The following is a 16,463-nucleotide window of genomic DNA, read 5'->3' as shown; positions in this document are numbered from 1 at the left end:
AATGGAAAATCTGTCCTTTGGTCTGATGAGTCCAAATTTGAGATATTTTGTTCCAAACGCCATGTCTTTGTGAGACGTGGAGTAGGTGAACGGATGATCTCCGCATGTGTGATTCCCACCGTGAAGCATGGAGGTGGTGGTGGTGTGATGGTGCTTTGCTGGCGACACTGTCAGTGAATTATTTAGCATTCAAGGCACACTTAACCAGCATGGGACAATCATTTGTTTTTCAACAAGCCAACACACCTCCAGGCTGTGTAAGGGCTATTTGACCAAGAAGGAGAGTGATGGAGTGCTGCATCAGATGACCTGGCCTCCACAATCACCCAACCTCAACCCAATTGTGATTGTTTGGGATGAGTTGGACCGCAGCGTGAAGGAAAAGCAGCCAACAAGTGCTCAGCATATGTGGGAACTCCTTCAAGACTGTTGGAAAAGCATTCCAGGTAAAGCTGGATGAGAGAATACCAAAAGTGTACCAAACTGTCATCAAGGCAAAGGGTGGCTACGTTGAAGAATCTCAATCTAAAATATATATTTGGATTTGTTTAACACTTTTTTGGTTACTACATGATTCTATATGTGTTATTTCATAGTTTTGATGTCTTCACTATTATTCTACAATGTAGAAAATAGTAAAAATAAAGAAAAAACCTTGAATGAGTAAGTGTGTCCACACTTTTGACTGGTACTGTATATATTATATTTTCTGTGACTGCTACATGTGCCCATCTCATTTATATCTAATTATTAGGAGGTACACAATTGGTTTTGAAATAGGTCACTGTAATTATATCTATGGCCACCGCGCCTCCTGTGCGTAATGGACATATGCCAACGTGATCTTTTTTACTGTTGCCTAGGTTTTAACTCAGCCCGATTTGTATGTATATAATCCTTTATGACCATATGTACCTCTGATTAACTATGAGCAAAAGTTAATTGAATTGTTTCCACACCCACCATGTGTCATGGTCATGTGAGGTGAAATGTGTACATTTTGGGATGTGAGCACTCCGTCTATTTGACCTGACGAAGATCCGGTTTGGATCTAAATGTTGTCAATAAAGCGGTGAATTGGGATCATAAACAGTGTGCGGGCCTTCCTGTTCTTTAAACATTCTCAGAGTATGGCCATAAGCAGCATAGCTAAACATTTTTGTAAAAAGATAGCTGTATATAGTAACACACCTTCCTACATTTTTCTCAGTACTTACTTCCAAACAAACCTTTCCTACTGTGCTTTTTCTTCAACAGGTTTTTTTTTTTTTATATAATCAATTGCCACGTCAAGAAGATCAGAGAAGAATCCAATAGCTCAAATATTACTTACATTTCACATTTGGGAATTGACAAAAATAGACAATAAACCAATGGAATCAAAACCATTGGATGTTTTCTGGGTGCTTGCTCTTGTTGGGGTGCAGGGGTCAAAGGTGAAAGTTCAGGACTGTTGGCCGTCCCACTGGTTGGCCATGGGCCGCCGCAGGAGCTCCTCCACGTGTCGGGCCACATCCATGGTGTCTTCCAGGTCAAACTCTCCATCTGCGTCCATCATGGGGTCACTTCTGCTGGGGAGGAAGGGAGACACACAGACCGCTATCAGTAAGGCACAATGTCTGATAGAATATCTGTACCAAAAGCCGGACATGTAGAGAAAAGGAATCATTAGTGATGGGGGAAAGAATCTATAGTAGCGCAGGGGCATTGAGCTCCGAAGCCTGCTGGTTCTGTTCTACCTGATAATTAATTGCACCCACAGGGTGTCCCACATCTAAATCAGTCCCTGAATAGAGAGAACCAATGTAAAAATGCAGTGGAACTGGCTTCGAAGTCCAGAGTTGTATGAGGGTAGTATGGTACCGCAATATATATATTTTTCCTATTTTATTTCGATACTGTGACTCCAAGTACCGATTTGCCACAGGCAGTATTTCTCATCATATAGCTTGTTCTCCTCTTCTTTTTAAAAATGGTGAGCCAACAGGTTATCTCCATGACTGATCAAAACTTGTTTTTTCATGGCTCTCTCTTGTCCCTCTGCAGCAGACATATAGTGAGCAATGTTTGGAACATCGACTCAAAAAAATTGCAGTATCGAATCACAATACATATAGAATCGAGTTACAGTTGAAGTCGGAAGTTTACATACACCTTAGCCAAATACATTTAAACTCAGTTTTTCACAATTCCTGACATTTAATCCTAGTAAGAATTCCCTGTCTTAGGTCAGTTAGGATCACCACTTTATTTTAAGAATGTGAAATGTCAGAATAATTTTTATTGATTTATTTCACCTTTATTTAACCAGGTAAGCCAGTTGAGAACAAATTGAGTAGAGAGAATGATTTATTTCATCACATTCCCAGTGGGTCAGAAGTTTACATACACTCAATTAGTGTTTGGTAGCATTGCCTTTAAATTGTTTAACTTGGGTCAAACGTTTCGGATAGCCTTCCACAAGCTTCCCACAATAAGTTGGGTGAATTTTGGCCCATTCCTCCTGACAGAGCTGGTGTAACTGAGTCAGGTTTGTAGGGCTCCTTGCTCACACAATCTTTTTCAGTTCTGCCCACACATTTTCTATAGGATTGAGGTCAGGGCTTTGTGATGGCCACTCCAATACCTTGACTTTGTTGTCCTTAAGCCATTTTGCCACAACTTTGGAAGTATGTTTGGGGTCATTGTCCATCTGGAAGACCCATTTGCGACCAAGCTTTAACTTCCTGACTGATGTCTTGAGATGTTGCTTCAATATATCCACATAATTTTCCTTCCTCATGATGCCATCTATTTTGTGAAGTGCACCAGTCCCTCCTGCAGCAAAGTACCACCACAGCATGATGCTGTCACCCCCGTGCTTCACGGTTGGGATGGTGTTCTTCGGCTTGCAAGGAACCCCCTTTTTCCTCCAAACATAACGATGGTCATTATGGCCAAACAGTTCTATTTTTGTTTTATCAGACCAGAGGACATTTCTCCAAAAAGTACGATATTTGTCCCCATGTGCAGTTGCAAACTGTGGTCTGGCTTTTTTATGGCGGTTTTGGAGCAGTGGCTTCTTCCTTGCTGAGCGGCCTTTCAGGTTATGTCGATATAGGACTGGTTTTACTGTAGATATAGATAATTTTGTACCTGTTTCCTCCAGCATCTTCACAAGGTCCTTCGCTGTTGTTCTGGGATTGATTTGCACTTTTCCCACCAAAGTACGTTCATCTCTAGGAGACAGAACGTGTCTCCTTCCTGAGCGGTATAACAGCTGCGTGGTCCTATGGTGTTTATACTTGCGTACTATTGTTTGTACAGATGAACGTGGTACCTCAGGTGTTTGGAAATTGCTCCCAAGGATGAACCAGACTTGTCTACACATTTTTTTTCTGATGTCTTGGCTGATTTCTTTTGATTTTCCCATGATGTCAAGCAAAGAGGCACTGTGTTTGAAGGTAGGCCTTGAAATACATCCACAGGTACACCTCCAATTGACTCAAATGATGTAAATTAGCCTATCAGAAGCTTCTAAAGCCATGACATCATTTTCAGGAAAATGTCCAAGCTGTTTAAAGGCACAGTCAACTTAGTGTATGTAAACTTCTGACCCACTGGAATTGTGAAACAGTGAATTATAAGTGAAATAATCTGTCTGTAAACAATTGTTGGAAAAATTACTTGTGTCATGCACAAAGTAGATGTCCTAACCGACTTGCCAAAACTATAGTTTGTTAACAAGAAATGTGTGGAGTGGTTGAAAAACGAGTTTTAATGACTCCAACCTAAGTGTATGTAAACCTCCGACTTCAACTGTACATATAGAATCGGTAAACATATCGTATCGGCACCGAAGTACCATGATAATATTTTGTTGTGAAGTCCCTGGCAATTCCCAGCCCTAGAAATCACGTCAGTCAGTCTGAAAAAGACCATATTAGCAAACCGGTGACTTAGCAAGCATTATGACTGGGCTTCTGGTACAGTTTGTAGTGTGCTAGCCTTGAAACCCAAGGGTAGGGAGTTTGATTCCCACCTGACTTTTTCAGATTTCAAGAGAGAACATAACGTTTATATTGGATTTTCATGACAATTACGCTGGCATACACTATGCTGTCTATGTGAATTTGCGCACGCTACTCTCACACACACAACATTCACAAGGGTGTCAGTGGGATCCAGCTACAGCAAGACCATTGAAGGCATGACCCGGGAATCGAGAGAGACAAGAGATAGCATGAGAAAACAAGTTTTGATCAGTCAGGGAAATAAGTCCTGAAAACATGTTAGCTCACTATTTAAAAAGAAGATGGAGAAAAATATATAGGATGAAAAATAGTTCTGGCGCAGTTACAACAGACTAGCGTTAACGAACGCTACCTACAGTAAAACAAATATGTACAATGAGCGTACAAAACATGAAGTACACCTGCTCTTTCCATGACAGACTGACCAGGTGAAAGCTATGAAAGGGGGTGCAACGCAATATTAGGAAGGTGTTCTTAATGTTTTGTACACTCAGTATGTGTATACAATATTGAGTTGCACCCCCTTCTGCTCTCAGAACAGCCTCAATTCGTCGGGGCATGGAATCTACAAGGTGTCGAAAGCAGTCCACAGGGATGATGGCCCATGTTGACTCCAGTGCTTCCACAGTTGTGTCAAGTTGGCTGGATGTCCTTTGGGTGGTGGACTATTCTTGATACACACGGGAAACTGTTGAGCGTAAAAAACCCAGACGCGTTTCAGTTCTTGACAAACCGGTGTGCCTGGCACCTACCATACCCCGTTCAAAGGCGCTTAAATCTTTGTCTTCCCCATTCACCCTCTGAATGGCACACATACAATATGTCTCAATTCTCTCAAGGCTTAAAAATCCTTCTTTAACCTGTCTCCTCCCCTTCATCTACACTGATTGGAGTGGATTTAACAAGTAACATCAATAAGGGATCATAGCTTTCACCTGGTCAGTCTACAGTGCCTTGCAAAAGTATTCATCCCCCTTGGCGTTTTTCCTATTTTGTTGCATTACAACCTATAATTTAAATGGATTTTTATTTGGATTTCATGTAATGGACATACACAAAATAGTCAAAATCAGTGAAGTGAAAAAAATAACTTGTTTAATTTTTTATTTTATTTTTTAAATTACGGAAATGTGGTGTGTGCATATGTATTCACTCCCTTTGCTATGAAGCCCCTAAATAAGATCTGGTGCAACCAATTACCTTCAGAAGTCACATAATTAGTTAAATAAAGACCACCTGTGTGCAAACTAAGTGTCACATGACCTCAGTATATATACACACACACCTGTTCTGAAAGGCCCCAGAGCCTGCAACACCACTAAGCAAGGGGCACCACCAAGCAAGCAGTACCCTGAAGACCAAGGAGCTCTCCAAACAGGTCAGGGACAAAGTTGTGGAGAAGTACAGATCAGGGTTGGGTTATAAAAAATATCAGAAACTTAGAACATCCCACGGAGCACCATTAAATCCATTATTAAAAAATGGAAAGAATATGGCACCACAACAAACCTGCCAAGAGAGGGCCGCCCACCAAAATTCACGGACCAGGCAAGGAGGGCATTAATCAGAGAGGCAACAAAGAGACCAAAGATAACCCTGAAGGAGCTGCAAAGCTCCACAGCAGAGATTGGAGTATCTGTCCATAGGACTACTTTAAGCCGTACTCCACAGAGCTGGGCTTTACAGAAGAGTGGCCAGAAAAAAGCAATTGCTTATAGAAAGAAATAAGCAAACACGTTTGGTGTTCGCCAAAAGGCATGTGGGAGACTGCCCAAACATATGGAAGAAGGTACTCTGGTGAGATGAGACTAAAATTGAGCTTTTTGGCCATCAAGGAAAACGCTATGTCTGGCACAAACCCAACACCTCTCATCACACCGAGAACACCATCCCCACAGCGAAGCATGGTGGTGGCAGCATCATGCTGTGGGGATGTTTTTCCCATCGGCAAGGATTGGGAAACTGGTCAGAATTGAAGGAATAATGGATGGCGCTAAATACAGGGAAATTCTTGAGGGAAACCTGTTTCAGTCTTTCAGAGATTTGAGACTGGGACGGAGGTTCACCTTCCAACAGGACAATGACCCTAAGAATACTGCTAAAGCAGCACTCGAGTGGTTTAAGTGGAAACTTTTAAATGTCTTGGAATGGCCTAGTCACAGCCCAGACCTCAATCCAATTGAGAATCTGTGGTACGACTTAAAGATTGCTGTACACCAGCGGAACCCATCCAACTTGAAGGAGCTGGAGCAGTTTTGCCTTGAAGAATGGGCAAAAATCCCAGTGGCTAGATGTGCCAAGCTTATAGAGACATACCCCAAGAGACTTGCAGCTGTAATTGTTGCAAAAGGTGGCTCTACAAAGTATTGACTTTAGGGGGGTGAATAGTTATACATGCTCAAGTTCTGTTTTTCTGTCTTATTTCTTGTTTGTTTCACAATAAAACATATTTTGCATCTTCAAAGTGGTAGGCATGTTGTGCAAATTGAATGATACAACCCCCCAAAAAAATCAATTTTAATTCCAGGTTATAAGGCAACAAAATAGAAAAAATGACAAAGGGGGGTGAATACTTTCGCAAGCCACTGTATGTCATGAAAAGAGCAGGTGTTTCTAATGTTTTGAACACACACATATACACATATAAATACAGTTGAAGTCGGAAGTTTACATACACTTAGCTTGGAGTCATTAAAACTAGTCTTTCAACCACTCCACACATTTCTTGTTAACAAACTATAGTTTTGGCAAGTCATTTAGGACATCTACTTTGTGCATGACACAAGTAATTTTTCCAACAATTGTTTATTTCACTTATAATTCACTGTATCACAATTCCAGTGGGTCAGAAGTTTACATACACTAAGTTGACTGTGCCTTTAAACAGCTTGGAAAATTCCTGAAAATGATGAAAACAGATTATTTCACTTACAAATGACATCATTTGAGTCAATTGGAGGCGTACCTGTGGATGTATTTCAAGGCCTACCTTCAAACTCAGTGCCTCTGCTTGACATCATGGGAAAATCAAAAGAAATCAGCCAAGACATCAGAAAAGAAATTGTAGACAAAATAAATTGTAGACCTCCACAAGTCTGGTTCATCCTTGGGAGCAATTTCCAAACGCCTGAAGGTACCACGTTGATCTGTACAAACAATAGTATGCAAGTATAAAAACCATGGGCCCTCGCAGCTGTCATACCGCTCAGGAAGGAGACATGTTCTGTCTCCTAGAGATGAACGTACTTTGGTGCGAAAAGTGCAAATCAATCCCAGAACAACAGCAAAGGACCTTGTGAAGATGCTGGAGGAAACAGGTACAAAGGTATCTATATCTACAGTAAAACGAGTCCTATATCGACATAACCTGAAAGGCCGCTCAGCAAGGAAGAAGCCACTGCTCCAAAACCGCCATAAAAAAGCCAGACTACGGTTTGCAACTGCACATGGGGACAAAGATCGTATGTCCTCTGGTCTGATGAAACAAAAATAGAACTGTTTAGCCATAATGACCATCGTTATGTTTGGAGGAAAAAAGGGGTTGCTTGCAAGCCGAAGAACACCATCCCAACCGTGAAGCACGGGGGTGGTGCTTTGCTGCAGGAGGGACTGGTGCACTTCACAAAATAGATGGCATCATGAGGGAAGAAAATTATGTGGATATATTGAAGCAACATCTCAAGACATCAGTCAGGAAGTTAAAGCTTGGTCGCAAATGGGTCTTCCAAATGGACAATGACCCCAAGCATACTTCCAAAGTTGTGGCAAAATGGCTTAAGGACAACAAAGTCAAGGTATTGGAGTGGCCATCACAAAGCACTGACCTCAATCCTATAGAAAATGTGTGGGCAGGACTGAAAAAGCGTGTGCGAGCAAGGAGGCCTACAAACCTGACTCAGTTACACCAGCTCTGTCAGGAGGAATGGGCCAAAATTCACCCAACTTATTATGGGAAGCTTGTGGAAGTCTACCCGAAACATTTGACCCAAGTTAAACAATTTAAAGGCAATGCTACCAAATACTGCCTCGACACAATCCTGTCTCGGAGATCTACGGACAAGTCCTTTGACCGCATGGCTTGGTTTCTGCGCTGACATGCACTTTCAAATGTGGGACTTTATATAGACAGGTGTGTGCCTTTCCAAATCATGTCCAATCGATTGAATTTACCACAGGTGGACTCCAAATCAAGTTTTAGAAACATCTCAAGGATGATCAATGGAAACAGGATGCACCGGAGCTACATTTTGAGTCTCATAGCAAAGGGTCTGAATACTTATGTAAATAAGGTATCGGTTTATAATTTGTAAGACATTTGCAAACATTTTTAAAAACCTGTTTTTGCTTTGTCATTATGGGGTATTGTGTGTAGACTGATGATGATTTTTTTTATTGAATACATTTTAGAATAAGGCTGTGACGTACTACACAGTGGAAAAAGGGAAGGGGTCTGAATACTTTCTGAACGCACTGTATAAAACACTGTGCTTGCCAACTTGGTTAGCTATGTTACCGTTTTCAACACATCAACTGTTTTAAACTTATTTTATTTAACCAAGCCATAGGAAAAAAACGTTTAAATCAGTACAGAGTGAATGAACAAAACACTGTGCAATGAAAGCTTCCTGTCAACATCAGACGTTCCATTTAAATGGTATCAAGATAATGCATTCATGACAGGGTTTGTAGCGTAGCGGTTAACGTCACTGCCCTGGGATCTAAAGGTCCTGAGTTCGCCTCTTGGAGGAGAGATTTTGACCCTTCTCTTTTGTGTATAGTTTTGACACCCCCTCCTCCCAGTCCCAACACACACACACAGACCTGGGCGCAAACTCAAGCACAGTGTGTGCTTATTTTCAATTATTAGATGGCTCTAATCGACCTGGAGTCGATTGACGTACATTGTAGAATAATAGTGACGACATCAAAAACTATAAAATAACACATATGGAATCATGTAGTAACCCAAAAAGTGTTAAACAAATCAAAATATATTTTACATTTGAGATTCTTCAAAGTAGCCACCCTTTGCCTTGACAGCTTTGAACACTCTTGGCATTCTCTCAACCAGCTTCATGAGGTAGTCACCTGGAATTCATTTCTATTAACAGTTGTGCCTTTTTAAAAGTTAATTTGTGGAATTTCTTTCCTTCTTAATGTTTTTGAGCCAATCAGTTGTGTTGTGACAAGGTAGGGGTGGTATACAGAAGATTGCCCTATTTGGTAAAAGACCAAGTCCATATTATGGCAAGAACAGGTCAAATAAGCAAAGAGAAACGACAGTCCATCATTACTTTAAGACAAAAGGTCAGTCAATCCGGAAAATGTCAAGAACTTTGAAAGTTTCTTCAAGTGCAGTCGCAAAAACCATCAAGCGCTATGATGAAACTGGCTCTCATGAGGAACGCCACAGGAAAGGAAGACCCAGTTACCTCTGCTGCAGAGGATAAGTTCATTAGAGTTAACTGCACCTCAGATTGCAGCCCAAATAAATGCTTCACAGAGTTCAAGTAACATCAACTGTTCAGAGGAGACTGCGTGAATCAGGCCTTCATGGTGGAATTGCTGCAAAGAAACCACTACTAAAAGACATCAATAAGAAGAAGAGACTTGCTTGGGCCAAGAAACACGAGCAATGGACATTAGACCGGTGGAAATCTGTCCTTTGGTCTGGAGTCCAAATTGATTTTTGCTTCCAACCGCCGTGTCTTTGTGAGACACAGAGTAGGTGAACGGATGATGTCCGCATGTGTGGTTCCCACCGTGAAACATGGAGGAGGAGCTGTGATGGTGTGGGGGTGCTTTGCTGGTGACACTGTCAGTGATTTATTTAGAATTCAAGGCACACTTAACCAGCATGGCTATCACAACATTCTTTAGCAATACGCCATCCCATCTGGTTTGCGCTTAGTGGGACTATCATTTATTTTTCAACAGGACAATGACCCAACACACCTCCAGGCTGTGTAAGGGCTATTTGACCAAGGAGGAGAGTGATGGAGTGCTGCATCAGATGACCTGGCCTCCACAATCACCCGACCTCAACCCAATTGAGATGGTTTGGGATGAGTTGGACCGCAGAGTGAAGGAAAAGCAGCCAACAAGTGCTCAGCATATGTGGGAACTCCTTCAAGACTGTTGGAAAAGCATTCCAGGTGAAGCTGGTTGAGAGAATGCCAAGAGTGTGCAAAGCTGTCATCAAGGCAAAGGGTGGCTACTTTGAAGAATCTGAAATATAAAATATATTTTGATTTGTTTAACACTTTTTTGGTTACTACATGATTCCATATGTGTTATTTCATTGTTTTGATGTCTTCACTATTCACTATGTCTTCACTATTATTCTACAATGTAGAATCGCATCTCTGCATGTCTGGCCGACATATCAGTATGGATGACGGATCACCACCTCAAGCTGAACCCTGGCAAGACGGAGCTGCTCTTCCTCCCGGGGAAGGACTGCCCGTTCCATGATCTCGCCATCACGGTTGACAACTCCGTTGTGTCCTCCTCCCAGAGTGCGAAGAGCCTTGGCGTGACCCTGGACAACACCCTGTCGTTCTCCGCCAACATCAAGGCGGTGACCCGATCCTGCAGGTTCATGCTCTACAACATTCGGAGAGTACGACCCTGCCTTACACAGGAAGCGGCACAGGTCCTAATCCAGGCACTTGTCATCTCCCGTCTGGATTACTGCAACTCGCTGTTGGCTGGGCTCCCTGCCTGTGCCATTAAACCCCTACAACTCATCCAGAATGCCGCAGCCCGTCTGGTGTTCAACCTTCCCAAGTTCTCTCACGTCACCCCCTCCTCCGCACACTCCACTGGCTTCCAGTTGAAGCTCGCATCCGTTACAAGACCATGGTGCTTGCCTATGGAGCAGTGAGGGGAACGGCACCTCCGTACCTTCAGGCTCTGATCAGTCCCTACACCCAGGCGAGGGCATTGCGTTCATCCACCTCTGGCCTGCTGGCTCCCCTTCCTCTGCGGAAGCATAGTTCCCGCTCAGCCCAGTCAAAGCTGTTCGCTGCTCTGGCACCCCAATGGTGGAACAAGCTCCCTCACGACGCCAGGACAGCGGAGTCACTCACCACCTTCCGGAGACATTTGAAACCCCACCTCTTTAAGGAACACCTGGGATAGGATAAAGTAATCCTTCTACCCCCCCCACTGGCTATAGGGTGAATGCACCAATTTGTAGTCGCTCTGGATAAGAGCGTCTGCTAAATGACGTAAATGTGCCCTTGAGCAAGGCACTTAACCCTAATTGCTCCTGTAAGTCGCTCTGGATAAGAGCGTCTGCTAAATGACTAAAATGAAAAATGAAATGAAAAATAGAAAATAGTAAAAATAAAGAAAAACTCTTGAATGAGTAGGTGTGTCCAAACTTTTGACTGGTACTGTATATCTGGGCTAATAACTTGCAAATTTGTGTACACGCGACTATGCACTTTGATCTGATAAGCGCAACCACTCGCGATAGTGGAAAAATAACGCTCGTAGGCTACCTGCCGGAATTCTCCTCTGATGCGCTCTACCTACAACAAAATTACTGAATCAATCTTGCAAAGTTAGATTTGTTTTGTTTGTTGCATTCAAAGATATGTTGATTCGATCACAAGTCCCATAGAGGGAAACATTGATATAAATATAGTGTAAACTAACGGAGTAATCTCGTGCATCTCTGTGTGGGCTGGTATTTCTTCTGCGCGACAGTCCTGGGGGAGCTGGGTAGCCACAAACAAGCGCATCTTAGAAGGAACTTCATGTAATCTAATGACTATTCACTGCTGTACATCGATACATTCTCATCTGTAGTGTACTTACATGGGAGGGAAAATTGCAAAGTTGTTGGGGTGAGCTACTGACGGGGAGGGTGCCTGGTCCATGTAGGTGGGGTTCCCACTGGACGGCTCAGGGTTGGGAGTAGTGAATCTACAGGGAGGACAGGAAGCATAATCACATTAAAGCTACAGCCTGGGATTTAGGAAGTTGTTTAATGGTTGTTAAAATGTTGGGTATTTACCCATTGATTATTGAAGAATATAACTTAGAATTCCTTCATGAGCGTAGTCTTTATTATAAACCCAAAGTAATTTTTACACAATTGCCAAATTAGAAATCGTCATTGGATAGGGTAGAGGCTTGCACCAGATTTGGAATTGGGTATTATCAGTTCAGTGTGTGGGTTTAGAAATAGTAAGAGATTGTTATATGCATGACAGTATACGTACTCTGGCACAACCTGCTTGATCTGCGGTTTGACGTAGCCATCCACTGCTTTTGCTGAGAGATAATGAGAACAGAGCCAAGTTTGAGATAAACAATTTATTTAAGAAACACAAATAAAGTTAAGGTGAAGGATGAGGGTACGTACAGAGAGGAGGGGTGTAGTACTTGGAGAAGACCTCGTCCTTGGGCCGGTCGGGATAGAGGAACATGAGGTGGTTGAGGTCACTGATGCGGTCGGCTAGTGAGCGGATGGAAAAGTCTTTGGTTGTGTACGGCATGAGGTTCCACACCAGCCTCTCCCCTTGAGAACAATATCAGAGAAAAATAAAATGTCAACCTCTATTTAGCCAGATTAGGCTCATTGACATCAATCATTTTTTGAGGGAGAGACCTGGACTAAAGCAAGAGAACATCTTAAAAGTCCATTATGTAGCTTTGTGTACAACCCGACATATTACAGATAAAAATGTGAGTTATAGATCTGCCATTGTCATTGAAAGCAAGTGTAAAAAACAGTAGATATATTCTGTGTGATATTTCTATGCTTCCACTCCTTAAATGTCATGTTTGGTTCCTCAAGAGATTTTGAAGGTGATTTAGTGGTCTCCGGAACTGAATAGGTCGGGAACCGCAGCTCTGTACTACAAATTGCTTATTTTGTTTAAAAAAACTAAGAATCCGTTGAACATTTTAGAAACCAGGAAATGGTGGAGCTATTTCCACATATTGCGGCAACAGTTTCACAGATAAAAATGTTTACATCAAGTTACACATTAACATCATATCTATCTGCATTATGTTAGCCGTTTGTCAACCAAATGAATATCGGCAACAATGTTTTTCCTGGCTCAATTACCTACACTCGATCACGATGTGGACAACCATGCATGGGCTCATGTTTTGGTCCGAAAACACTCTGCCTACTCCTAGGTGGGTAGTATAGTACAGTACCTGCTTTGTTGGGGTTCTCTGCCACCCAGGCGATGGTGATGCCCCCGATCTCAGAGTCACTGAAGCGGAGCAGGAAGGTCCCGTTGGGCTTGGACATCAGCATGTCCTGGGCCTGCTGTTTGTTCACAAAGCCCATGATCGCCCTGCATATCACATACACGCAGTATGTAAACATACACGCATAAGTGTACGCAGTACATGCACACACACACACAGTATGAAAGTTAACGGGCACGCACACACACACACACACAAACGGGTGTGTAAACACACACACACACAATATGTAAAAAACAACAGGCACACACACACGTTGCGCTATTTCATTCCACAATTTTTAAGATGTGTTTCACAATAAGACTATGGTCAACAGGCTGCTCATCCAACCCCTTCCTTTCATCAACACCAACAATACAGTCTAATAATAGGGTTAATGGAAAGGCTGAGGCTGCGCGAGCGAGCGAATCGAACCGCCCCACAGATGTTACAATGTGTATGGGCTGTAAATCCGATTGCTGTTTATTATAGACAGCTTACAACAGAGAAAGGCAGTTTATAGTTACAGTTTGTCAAAGTTTGTACACCAGACAAAGACGGCCGATCATGTGTGGGGTGAGTGAGAACAGGAAGGAGGGGAAAGCGACAGAGCGAATAGCAGGTACGTACAGTGAGGGAAAAAAGTATTTGATCCTCTGCTGATTTTGTATGTTTGCCCACTGACAAAGACATGATCAGTCTATAATTTTAATGGTAGGTTTATTTGAACAGTGAGAGACAGAATAACAACAACAAAAATCCAGAAAACGCATGTCAAAAATGTTATAAATTGATTTGCATTTTAATGAGGGAAATAAGTATTTGACCCCTCTGCAAAACATTACTTAGTACTTGGTGGCAAAACCCTTGTTGGCAATCACAGAGGTCAGACGTTTCTTGTAGTTGGCCACCAGGTTTGCACACATCTCAGGAGGGATTTTGTCCCACTCCTCTTTGCAGATCTTCTCCAAGTCATTAAGGTTTCGAGGCTGACGTTTGGCAACTCGAACCTTCAGCTCCCTCCACAGATTTTCTATGGGATTAAGGTCTGGAGACTGGCTTGACCACTCCAGGACCTTAATGTGCTTCTTCTTGAGCCACTCCTTTGTTGCCTTGGCCGTGTGTTTTGGGTCATTATCATGCTGGAATACCCATCCACGACCCATTTTAAATGCCCTGGCTGAGGGAAGGAGGTTCTCACCCAAGATTTGACAGTACATGGCCCCGTCCATCGCCCCTTTGATGCGGTGAAGTTGTCCTGTCCCCTTAGCAGAAAATCACTTCAAGGCGTAGTGTGTTACCAATTGTTTTCTTGGTGACTATGGTCCCAGCTGCCTTGAGATCATTGACAAGATCCTCCCGTGTAGTTCTGGGCTGATTCCACACCGTTCTCAAGATCATTGCAACTCCACGAGGTGAGATCTTGCATGGAGCCCCAGGCCGAGGGAGATTGACAGGTCTTTTGTGTTTCTTCCATTTGCGAATAATCGCACCAACTGTTGTCACCTTCTCACCAAGCTGCTTGGCGATGGTCTTGTAGCCCATTCCAGCCTTGTGTAGGTCTACAATCTTGTCCCTGACATCCTTGGAGAGCTCTTTGGTCTTGGCCATGGTGGAGAGTTTGGAATCTGATTGATTGATTGCTTCTGTGGACAGGTGTCTTTTATACAGGTAACAAGCTGAGATTAGGAGCACTCCCTTTAAGAGTGTGCTCCTAATCTCAGCTCGTTACCTGTATAAAAGACACCTGGGAGCCAGAAATCTTTCTGATTGAGAGGGGGTCAAATACTTATTTCCCTCATTAAAATGCAAATCAATTTATAACATTTGTGACATGCGTTTTTCTGGATTTTTTTTGTTGTTATTCTGTTTCTCACTGTTCAAATAAACCTACCATTAAAATTATAGACTGATCATTTCTTTGTCAGTGGGCAAACGTACAAAATCAGCAGGGGATCAAATACTTTTTTCCCCTCACTGTACATTTTCTTGTGTGTAATGTAGAAAATCCCGCACAAGTGTAAAAGGTACGGTTGTTAAACTATAGGGAAGAGGCGTCCAGAGAATTCGGCCACACAGCCACTCTAATGGAAATGCTCTGACTTGAAGCACTCCTCTCACCCGTCATTCCAGTGGGGCTTCAGGTGTTTCTTCATGAGCTCCATGACTCCATCAAACCACTGCCAGAAGGTGAAGTTCCTCCCAGGCAAGCTCTCCTGTGGATAGAATAGATAATTAAACCTGGTTCACAATACCATTGGGTTTTTTTCTAATACAAATACTATTTTACATTTACATTTTAGTCATTTAGCAGACGCTCTTATCCAGAGCGACTTACAGTTAGTGAGTGCATACATTTTGACACAGGTATTGCTGTTAGTCTTAAAGATGGAATCCGCAGTATGGGGAAACAGCGCCACAGGCCGCCCCACCACCACTGTTATTGTTTATGATGCCGTGTTGAGGAGCGTTGTTGAGAATGGTTAAAAAAAAGACAATACATACTGCTCTTATATCGTGTGTGCAATGATGTCAGAGGGGAAAAAACTGTGTTCGTTGTTTGCAGTAAATCATTTTTGTTGTAATATCGCAAACTGGCGTGGCTGTTTCATCATCATGGATTACAGCTTTAAGTCTGTGGCAACATCCCTATTCCAGTGGTTTAATGGTCATGTTGCAGTAGTAGTCAGTGGTGAAACGGTTGAACTTGTTTGAACTGGGGCCAGGACATGGTCAGGTTGTGGAGGTAGTCAGTAAAAAGTAGTCGTTAGTAATAGACAGTGCACTGGTAAAACAATATAAAAGTCAAACCAAACAGTTGTACCCGGTTGAACTGGGCCCAGGACATGGTCATGTTGCGGTAGTCGTCTGGGTTTATGCTGCCGCTGCTGAAGGCCTTCTGGGCCAGGAAGACCAGGTTGTCGTCGGAGAGGCCGCGGGCACTGTGCATCTCTGCCTTGTATTTCATGTCCAGGGCCTCACACAGCTGGGGCCACAGCACCTTGTCAGGCACTATGAATGGCACCCTGCCCTGGGGGATTGGGGATGGAGGAGGAAGAGAGAGAAAGGGAACAGAGAATAAACAAGGGAGACGAAAGCAGTGTGTGTGTATGAGAGGGAGAGAAGCGGGAGAAGGAGAGAGAGTTGGAACAGCAAGGGGGGAAAGCAAAGGGGTGAAATCAGGGAAAGCGAGAAAAAGGGATAAGAATGACGTATACACAGGAGTTGTTC

At 42.9% G+C, this 16,463-nt stretch overlaps 1 protein-coding gene across 2 annotated transcripts in view; it reads right to left on the bottom strand.

Moving 5' to 3' along the window:
- Positions 1–660: 660 nt before the first annotated feature.
- The window catches only part of LOC121558458 (signal transducer and activator of transcription 5B), a 42,243-nt gene continuing 26,440 nt past the window's right edge, over positions 661–16,463 (bottom strand). The window contains exons 13-19 of one of the 2 annotated variants that reach the window (XM_041871864.2): positions 16,057–16,263; positions 15,354–15,448; positions 13,197–13,339; positions 12,391–12,546; positions 12,248–12,299; positions 11,841–11,948; positions 661–1,571 (exon numbers count right to left, since the gene is read on the bottom strand). In XM_041871864.2, the coding sequence (XP_041727798.1) occupies positions 1,445–1,571; positions 11,841–11,948; positions 12,248–12,299; positions 12,391–12,546; positions 13,197–13,339; positions 15,354–15,448; positions 16,057–16,263 (888 nt within the window). In that variant the 3' untranslated portion in view covers positions 661–1,444. The remainder of the gene's footprint in view (positions 1,572–11,840; positions 11,949–12,247; positions 12,300–12,390; positions 12,547–13,196; positions 13,340–15,353; positions 15,449–16,056; positions 16,264–16,463) is intronic. The other variant, XM_041871924.2, reaches the window with a different exon arrangement.

This window comes from Coregonus clupeaformis, chromosome 1, assembly GCF_020615455.1.
Source record: "Coregonus clupeaformis isolate EN_2021a chromosome 1, ASM2061545v1, whole genome shotgun sequence".
Taxonomy (NCBI): Eukaryota; Metazoa; Chordata; class Actinopteri; order Salmoniformes; family Salmonidae; genus Coregonus; species Coregonus clupeaformis.
The sequence above is the reverse complement of the archived record's forward strand: the minus strand, read 5'-3'. Positions and strand labels throughout refer to the sequence as shown.